The sequence below is a fragment of the Leuresthes tenuis genome, unplaced genomic scaffold (genome assembly GCF_036924035.1).
Source record: "Leuresthes tenuis unplaced genomic scaffold, fLeuTen1.0.hap1 SCAF_24, whole genome shotgun sequence".
In the NCBI taxonomy this organism is placed as follows: Eukaryota; Metazoa; Chordata; class Actinopteri; order Atheriniformes; family Atherinopsidae; genus Leuresthes; species Leuresthes tenuis.
In genome coordinates, this window is record NW_027325378.1 from 2,657,880 (window position 1) to 2,667,865 (window position 9,986).

General features: G+C 44.9%; 1 protein-coding gene across 1 annotated transcript; it reads left to right on the plus strand.

Annotated features, from left to right (window-relative positions):
• The first annotated feature begins 782 nt into the window (after positions 1–782).
• On the plus strand, positions 783–3,264 carry LOC140284688 (transcriptional regulator Myc-like). Its single transcript, XM_072378631.1, has 3 exons — positions 783–1,002; positions 1,345–2,029; positions 2,314–3,264. The coding sequence occupies exons 2-3, from the start codon at positions 1,378–1,380 to the stop codon at positions 2,895–2,897; spliced, it is 1,236 nt and encodes a 411-aa protein (XP_072234732.1). The 5' UTR covers positions 783–1,002; positions 1,345–1,377; the 3' UTR covers positions 2,898–3,264.
• Positions 3,265–9,986: the final 6,722 nt, after the last annotated feature.

A 9,986-nucleotide genomic window follows, 5' to 3' on the forward strand; every position in this document is an offset into this window, starting at 1 on the left:
GAGGACTCCTGCATCCATCTGCGGTACCCATCTGATTCCTTTAATTGCTTCCTTCCTGTTGTTAATTGGTGCCAATCTGTTCAACTCAGAAACCGAGTCCATTACTCGCAGATCAGTTTCATTAAGCGCGTGCATCTGAACATAGACCCGAACAGTTCTTAAATGTTGCTGAAATCATCTGTTTCAGCCGGTGGTTCAGAGCTGTCAGTGGCTGCAGACAGACCGAGGTAAGCCTCTGCACCTGGGAGCTTTTTTGCGTTGAACTGGGGCGAAAACACTGAAAAAACGTTGTTTATCATATCTACATATTTTTTGATATTTAGAAGGTTTTTTTAAAAAAAACCAACGGTGTGGTTATCATAAAACAGAATTATTTACGCATCTATGGTGTTATTTTGCAGCAGGAGCCAGCAGACTGAATGAATCTGTGTACTTTTGGCGGGGTGGTAGTAAAATAACATGCAGCCTGTCACTACTACTTCCATTTGTATTTTGTGCACGCCGTCAATACTCTACTATGACCCCTCCCACTACTTCTGTAAAAGGACCCGGCGTAATTAAAAACAAAACCACCGCGGAATACAGAAGCAAGTGGCCAAAAACGTCATTTGAATAACGCGTTTCGAGTGTAAGTGTAAATTATCGGAGTGCGAGCTTCACTGCCGGCCGCACGAGCCAAAAACACATTTAGGTTGTGCTATATCTCCAACGCCGCTTCGCGGGAAAATGTGGGCGGAAGGATACAGGAGTGCTGCGGCCGATTTTTAATGCAGCCGGCGGAGGGCTCAGCTGTGAGTTTCACGCCACCGATGACAGACTGCGCGTCGTCCTCAGCGAGTCGCTGCTGCAGCCTCGACTCTGCATGCATGCTTCAGACAGCCTGACTGCCACAACGCCTCCGTGGAAGGATTTAATGTTACCGTCGCAGTGGAATAACTTTGCTGCCCTTTTTTGCGCCTCTTTCTCGCGTCTTCTCTCGCCCGCAGTTTAAAAATCTCAAAGGTAAGCGGAGGGAGCGCGTTTCTGCAGCGTCCCACGGCAGTTTAGTTGAACCGTGTTAGTTTAGCGTCAGCAGCGGAGCAGAGAAGGCGGATTTTCCCCCTCTTGCACTTATTTTCCTGTCTGTTCCCAGTTTGTGTGCGAGCACCTGCTGCAGCAGCACCGGTGCGTGCGTGCGTGCGTGCAGTGCGTGGCCGTAGGCTCGATGTTTTGGAGCTTGGACCATGTGATCCTGCTTACACTTAATGTTGCAGGACCAGTGCCAAGCAGCTGTCTGCTTTGAACCGCCACACCTTCCACAAGCCACTAATAATTAATTAAATTTTTTATTATCTCCTCAACCAGCTTCATCATAAGGAGACACGCGCCAAAGACACCATGCCGCTGAATTCAGGTTTGGCGAGTAAGAATTATGACTACGACTACGACTCTCTTCAGCCCTACTTTTACTATGACAACGAGGAGGAGGATTTCTACCCTCAGCAGCTTCAGCCTCCGGCACCGAGCGAAGACATCTGGAAGAAATTTGAACTGCTGCCCACCCCTCCCCTCTCCCCCAGCCGCCGGCCGTCCCTGTCCAGCCTCTTCCCCTCCACGGCGGATCAGCTGGAGATGGTGACGGAGTTCCTGGGTGACGACGTGGTCAACCAGAGCATCATCTGCGACGCCGACTACTCCCAAACCTTCGTCAAGTCCATCGTGATCCAGGACTGCATGTGGAGCGGCTTCAGCGCCGCCGCCAAGCTGAAGAAGGTGGTCTCCGAGCGGCTGGCGTCCCTGCACGCCGCGCGGAAGGAGCCGGCGGCCGGGGACGGCGTGGACCCCGCCGGGGTCGCTGCCGCCTGGAAGCTTAACAGCAGCTACCTGCAGGACCTGAACACGTCCGCGTCGGAGTGCATCGACCCGTCGGTGGTTTTCCCCTATCCGATGGCGGAGACGCCCAAGCAGAGCGCGGACACGCTGCGCAGCAAGGATCTGGGTCTGGACACGCCGCCCAACAGCGGCAGCAGCAGCAGTTGTAGTGACTCAGGTAAGCTGAACGCGGATTCGTCCCGTGGACACACCCCTCCGTACATTTCCAGCTGTTTTTCCTCGTGCTGATTGTGCATGAATTATTATGCTATTATGGACAAAATGAGGTAGAATCGTGATGTAGTTGATTTAGAATCAGATTTCCAGGCAGGAGGTAGAAGCATGCTGCCCCCACCCGTGTTATGTCAGACTGCTGTGATTAGCTGGGGAGGGGGGGGGGAGAAGTCAACTGTAGGGAGTGATAATTAGCACCCTGACCGTTTTTTTCCTGCTGTGTTGTAGAAGATGATGACGACGATGATGAGGAGGACCAGGAGGAAGAGGAGGAGATTGATGTGGTGACAGTGGAGAAAAGGCACGCGGTGAAACGGTGTGACCCCAGCCCACAGGAGACCCGGCATCCCAGCCCGCTGGTGCTGAAGAGGTGCCACGTCTCCACCCACCAGCATAATTACGCTGCTCATCCATCCATGAGGCACGAGCAGCCGGCCGTCAAGAGGCTGAAGCTGGAGAGCATCAGCGGCGGCGGCCACAGCAGGGTCCTCAAACAGATCAGCAGCAACCGCAAGTGCTCCAGCCCCCGGACGTCCGACTCGGAGGACTATGACAAGAGAAGGACTCATAACGTACTGGAGCGCCAGCGGAGGAACGAGCTCAAGCTGAGCTTCTTCGCCCTGCGAGATGAGATCCCCGAGGTGGCCAACAACGAGAAGGCGGCCAAAGTGGTGATCCTGAAGAAAGCCACGGAGTGTATCTACAGCATGCAGTCGGACGAACAGAGACTCCTCTCCCTCAAAGAGCAGCTGAGACGGAAAAGCGAACTTTTAAAGCAGAGACTCGCACGGCTGCAGGGCGCTCGTGCTTAAAGTTTGAACTTTTCTGCCTTTTTTTTTCTTCTTAATGCAATTTCAAGACTTGATGTACAGTTATTGTTGTTGCATGCAAATGCAAAACGGATTCAGTTGTTTGGAATCTTGTTTGATTTCAATGTTAAAACTGCCTCAGCCGAAGTTATGGGTGGATTAAATATTTAAAAGTTTATTTTTATTAATAAAATGTTAAAAATCGGGCCATCCTGTTTGGGGCTCAAACTAAAATATAAATTTTTATGTTTTTTGTATATAATATTTCCTAAGAAAATGTATTTTCTCAATTGTCTGGATGTTCAGACCCACTGTTTGGTTTTTGCATTATGTTCCTAGATTCTTTTTGAAATATAAAATGTTTTCTTGACTTTGTGTCCTTGTTCTTGCCGTGAAAAGACACTTATCAGACATTTCACCACAACTCTGCTGTGACCTGATATGCATAAAGGAGGCAAAGTGGGTGCAGCTGCCACTCAGCTGAAGAACTGCTGAATAAAGTGTTTTTTTAGTATGGGGGGGGTGATACTCAGGTGGGGCACCTTTTTCCTCAGACCACGTAGTGAAAGTCAGGACATTTCTCTTGAGCATGCATGTGAGAGTGTAAAGAAGACAAGGTAAGCAGATCAATGCATGAGAGACAGTTTTCCCCAATAAAACTTGTCAGATTTGAGCATTTCTGTGCACCAAAAGGGGGTTTCTGCCCAGTGTAGCACCAGTTGTCACATATAAACACACCTTCTCAGCCCTTTTCATAAGTATTGCTTTTAAAAACTTGTGCTGGAACACCATGAGCTTGGAAAGTATAAGACTACTTGTATGATTAAACACCAATGACCAGGAAAGTTGGCTCCTCTGTTTCTGATTATGTGAAGATTTAAGTGCAGGTGCATATAAGCTGGAAGCCTTGATGTGTCTCCTTTGCAGACTTTTGCACAGTCAAAATGTGTTTTTAGCATGAACCTCTGTGAATAGCTGTAGAAAATAATAATTACAAACTAATAAACCACCAGCCTCTCTACATACAGTTAAGTTTTACATGATAACATTTAAAAATAACCTGTATTATAGCGGGTTTCGTGGCGTTTTTTCCGACTGGCTTTCCAGTCTAGCCGTGACGTCAGAAGCTGTATCCAGAGCTCTCCCATGAGCGCGTGGTCCTGGTCGCGAGCACATGGAAGTGAGGTAGAGATTTGTGTCCGTGAGACGCGCGACTGATCATCCCAGAAACGGAATTATCAGCACAAAGAGGCAGCAGCCGGTAAGAGCTCTCTGTGTGCCGCATTTATCGCCTTTTTACGCATTTGAATGATTGAATTTAGATGCACAGACAGGCCTGATCATTCAATCAGGTAAATCTGTCCGACTGTTCCATGAAAACTTCACGCGGTGGATGTGTTGATGGCAGCTTTGGCAGGTTTAATCTGCTGTGAATGAGGTGAAAAGTGTTGGGAACTCGGGAGAAATGTACTGAATCTGGCTTCTCTATTGTCCGTCCAGCTGCTGCTGCTGCAGAGTTTGGGCTGTGAGCAGCACGTGTGATGTTAGTCTATTGTTGTTTCATGTGATCTCACTGATCAGATGCTTTGTTTGTTGCGAGTTTAAGATCAGATTTAGTCCCCCCCCTGGAGCAGCTGCTGTTGGAGTGATAGAACAGTTCTGATCAATAGGAGATAACAAAAGGCATCTGTGATAGCATCAAGTTATGCACGTGGGTCCTGAATTCAAGGCTATAAACACAGAAACCAACGGACTGTGTTTTATTCTCTTCCTGTAAAAGCTGTGGAAATTAAAGGTGAGCTGCAGCCTCCCTGAGGACCACAGCGTGGGCAGAGCTGTGGGAAATGCAGGGAAGTCTGCTGGCTGGCCTGGTTCAGAGCTCCATGGCAACCTGCATCCACCCTGCCCAGTAAAAACGCCACATTCGTATTTTAGGGGGTATAAGATGTCATTTAGATATTAAAAGTGCCTTTTCTTTCAGGGCGAAACTCTCAGCAACTGATTTGTAAATCAAAAGACGTCAAATTCCTCAAATAACTGCAGTTTTAAAGCACATTTCTGTCAGGACCCGCAACCCAAAACTGAGGATTAGCCCAGTTTTATTTTAACCCCGCGCCTGAGCATCCTCTTACCGGGAAATAATGGAGAGTATTCTTAGAAATCATCCAGTTGAGGTGATTTATTTTCATCTGAAAACATCTGAAACAAAACGTGGGAAAGAAAAAGGGAAACCAGAGTCTCTGGAAACTCTCTAAAGTTTAAAAAGCTGAATTTAGCAGGAAAGGAGTTTAGTTCAGGAATCTTTGCAGAGCAGCTTAATATACGTGCGTTTGTCCTGCTGGGAAAACTAAGACCGTCACCTAGTTTGCTCTAAAATGTCTCGGTTAGCTTTTGATTTGACAGCTTTGATGCCCCACAGCATTATAGGACCTCCACCGTGTTTTACTGTGGTTTTCTTTCCCTTATGAGCTTCATTTCACCACCATAAGCAGATTCTTTACCGTGGTTCCACCCGTCCTGAGGAACGTTTTCCCAGACAGGAGGCGGCTTACATTCAGCTTGGCTTCTCTGTGGCCCCGGCTTGGCTTCAGCATCATGGAGCGGATGGGAAGCACCACTTTAGATGCTGTTATTTTCTACAAAAACCTTCAAACGCGAGTCACGACCCCCACGAAGCACCTTAACAGTTTGTGTGACTGTCGAACTTGTAGATAACGCCCTGCAGCCTCTCGAGTGGTTGTCTTTTTTGGGTAATTGCACGTGTGGTGCAGTAAACCAGCTGTCTGGTATGCAGCTGGATGAAAGAGGGACTGGAAACAATCACCCTACCTCGATATCGGTCTGCTTTTTAACAGTTTAAGGTATGTTATCCCCTTGTTTCACACGGTGTTCAGAGGGTTTAAATGCCAAAGTAAGGGCTCTTATACACCAAAATTACAGCAGAACTACCTGCTGTGTCCTCTCACATCGGCAGCGTCGGGGAAAACAATTGCTCCTGAACGCACCGCAGAGACGACCTCCAACTGCAGACTCAAGAGGACGCAACTTTGAGTCTAGAAACGATTGATTTTAAACTAACATTTTGTACATTTATTAAGCATTTAAGCTTTAATCAGAGTAAAATAACACAGTTAAAGTCACATTAACATGCTACAGAGTTCATTCACAACACTAAACAGCTCGATTGTTGGCTCGATATAAACAGAGAGACCATACAGCAGCTTGTTTTTCAACCATTAATGTACGCCTCTCTATTCCAGCCGGTGGTTTTTAGGCTGTGAAGTGACCCACTCACCTTCACTCGCTCCCTCTTTTCCTCAGCAGCCGCCTCCATGGAGATTTGTAGTACTGAGTGACCCTGGAAGCGTATGATTACGGTATGAGAGAGCATATAATGAAAAGCCTGAGAGCTCAGACCACACAGCAAACTGACAGAAGGTGGGATTCCTCCTTTATATATCAGCTCCAGAAACTCTGGACTTCGGTGTTGCTCCATTATTCTTTGTTTTTGCTTTAAGAGCTGCTTAAACGGCCATTATTTCCCCAGTGTTTGCTTCTGTGATGGCAGCCGATGAGCATTCAAGGACAAATGGGAAATCTAACTTTCTACAGGTAAAATTCAAAGATTAGATGTCACATTTTCTTGTAGGGAAATAAAACATAAACCAAAGTGTTGATGAACACTGTATAACTAACGAGGAGATTTTCTGTTCACAGTAAAGCAAAAAGCAAGAGGAAAAGAGTTTAAATTGTCTGTTTCCGGGCTGCAGTGAATGCAGCATCATCTGAAGTTAAGGTTAGACGGAGATTATGAGGGAAGATGGTGATTTTTCCATCATACGCCGCTTTAATTAAAGTAAAAATGAAAGCGTTTGTTGATGTTTGGCCACTTTATTAAGATATTTGTATCATACAACATAGGTTAAGTTGCTGAAGATGTTGTAAATTGAGTTTTAATCGGAGGTTTTGACCAGCTCTGTATAATCCAGGAGCATCACTCAGTGTTTCTGTTGGTTTGCATTGATCATCTATTTCAGAAACACTCCCAGCTTCTCCTGTTGACCTCAGTAGCCCCAGTTGGTTTAGATATTTGTTAAAATGTTTGGTCTCTACTCACAAAACCATGGAACGATGCTTAAATCTCCTCTGAAAGTGTCTGAGGACCTCAAACAATAAGTAAACGGCTGCAACTTCTGTTTCCGCAGTGGCAGCTGTCCAGCTTTTGGAAACATCTGCTGCATCGGAAATGTTATATTGTGCAGTGGATTTATTTTTCTGTCATCCAGATGGAAAGTGACCCTCTGGGTTTGGCAAACGGAGCTACTTATGAGTATTACTGTTGGACAAAAGGAGGCTTAGATGTAAAACTACCGTGAACACGAGAGGAACAATGAGGACAGGCTCAAGTGACAGTTTTAATTATCATTTAATCTAAATTTGACCAGAAGTTAGGCCGGCTTTACATCGGAAACTTGTAAATCCACAGCATTGACCATTAAAACCACCCAGTCGTAACAAAATGACCTGAAAATCATTAATTATTGTCATAACAGGTAAGCTGCACCTTAACTGTCTGCTGCAGCACTCTCAGACTTTGTTGTGAGGTGGGTGGTTGCTGAAATGAGGACAAAATGATGTTTTTAATGTCTGTTTTGCTTGCACGGCGCTTCCCTCACACATGAGAAACGGCACTGAGCCGAACCTCCAGACGTCTGATGTCTTCAGCTCGGCTCATCGGTTAACGTGGGAAATAAAAGTCATTCTCCCCAGCTGCAAAAGAAATGTCAGAACTGTTTCCCTTCAAATCCTGCTTTATTCGAACAACACATTTCAGTCATTACTAACTGATTATCTTGTATGTATAAAAAAGAAAATCCAGAGAAATCTTTGAGACTGAAACATGAAAAGTAGCCGCTGGCAGTGTTTTTGAAAGAGATGGACTCCTGGACGCAGTATGCACTAAATCTCATGCTGGATCTGGCTGCACCGAGTCGCAGTGAAGCCAGATTCAAAGCTATTCCTCGAGTGCTGAAAGGAATTTTTATTTTCTGCATTGCTAAGATTACATCAGCTCTCAGCTTTTGCTATACACTGGGACCTTGTGCCTCTGGCTGCAACAGTTTTTCAGTGTAACTTAGAGACTTGTGTGATATCCAGACAAACTTTCAGCGAGCCAAAACTCGCCGCCACAATGACTGCACACATACTCAGAGGCCCGGGAATACGCGGCGGTCTGCTCTTATGTAATCTCTGCTGCTCTGACTTGGGAGCTGGAACAGATTAAAGCATCTCATTCTCCTGAAAACTTCAGTTGTCTGCCAGTTTGTGCTTTTCTCCCATTTTTACAGCATCATTTTTATCTAATGACATCACTTTCCACTTTAAGTGCGCTGCCTCATGTGCTTTCTGTTTCTGAGCTGTCTGTGTGTTTTGATAGGCGGGAGCAAACCTTTGTTCGGCTGCCAGCTTCATGTCTTTGCAGTGTTTTCATTGTGAGATATTGGAAGATTGTGCAGGAATATGTTGCTGAGTTATATGAGCTGTGGACCCAGAACTGCCACACTTAATACTGTGTCCTTTCCCCATGTTTACGAAAGAGGTTTTTAACTGTTTTAATGGAAACTGGCTGCAGCTTTAAGCTTTTGTTTGGGTGGTAACCATGGCTGGATGAAAGCAGGCGTTCCTAAAGGATGCGATTTTTATATTCTATATTCTATATTCTGCTTAAAAAGTGGAAACAAGATATTGTGACTTCCTGGTTTCATGCAGTAAAGAGGAAGTTAGCATGTCAAGCTAATACGCTTCCTCCCATATAAACTGCAAAGTAGCACAAAAGGCTAACTTGCAGCCTCTGATAAAGATGTAAGCTAACCATTTGAACTAAGTAAGCTAGCAAACTACCCCAGCTGGCAGCCTCTCATGAAGTGGAAGCGAGTAATCTAAGATAGTGATAGAGAACGTGAAGGGATGTCACGCCAGGTTGGTACAGCAGCGCCATTTGTGAGGAACGCTTGCCTTTTATTGGTGCTTAACACCACTGTTAGCATTGGTTTAACTTAGCTGAAAACATGGTCAAAATGGTCAAAATTTGGTGGAGTTTTATGAGAGTCGGAGAGCAATTGTGCCAAGGAGTGACAGAAGCATAGATTCAGAGGCTGGACTGGATTATTGACTCTGCTGCTCTACCTCTGCTTTGATTCCTGCACTTTATAAAGTTATATAAAGGCTTTATAAAGGCTATGTTTCTGGACTGCACTTGGTGAGAGTCTTAGTGCTACAAATCCAAGAAAGCTCCCAGTTTTGTGTGTAAGATCTGCTAATTAAGCAGCTGAAATCTGACCTCCCCCACTTTTTTCTCCACTTTGAAAAAGCAAACCAATTATGAAGCTTATGTCTGTTTATTTAATGCAGTTTTTCTTATGAGTCGCTAAACTGCTAATAAAGATTTCTGTGAACTCGCAGTTGACAAATATGTTTTGTTGAGTTAAACTGATCCCAGATGTGATTTTAGAGGCTAGTTTCATGTTATGTGCATAAAAACACAATCCTGCAGGTTATTATACTGGGTCCCTCCATGTAGATAACAGCCTGAATGCTCAGGGGATCAGAAGAATACAGCAAACAAACCCAATTACTCAAAACTCCTATGACAAGACATCAAATTCACATTCCAAATAGAAATATAGGCTAATTAGCGTTACCTGTTAACATTAGCTTCACTTTAGCAAAACTGCAAAGTCGATACAAACATTTATTAACAACAAGTGTTTAGATAATTCATTAAATGTTGGTTTAATTCATGGAAAATGAAAATTTCTCACACTTTTCACTGAAAAACCCACGTTTGTGATGACGGGTGGACTTCAGGACTCCTGCTTAATAGCAGAAAGCTTGGTTTTCCTCCAGAGGCAATAAATTATTGAATAGTGTCCGTAAGAGGTAGAAGTTTTTTTTTTATCATCACTGCCTTAATGAACTTAACAGTTTGAGTGGCCAAGATAAAATGGCCATTATTTCTAAACGGTTGATTTACTCTTTTGCAGCGTATCGTGCTGAGTATTTATGGGATCTCTGGGTTTTATATTGTGTGCT

Excerpts from the sequence above, each read along its gene's own strand:
- LOC140284688 (XM_072378631.1), top strand. The coding sequence starts at position 1,378 with ATGCCGCTGAATTCAGGTTTGGCGAGTAAGAATTATGACTACGACTAC. Across the intron at positions 2,030-2,313 it reads CAGCAGTTGTAGTGACTCAG|AAGATGATGACGACGATGAT; the intron begins GTAAGCTGAACG and ends GCTGTGTTGTAG.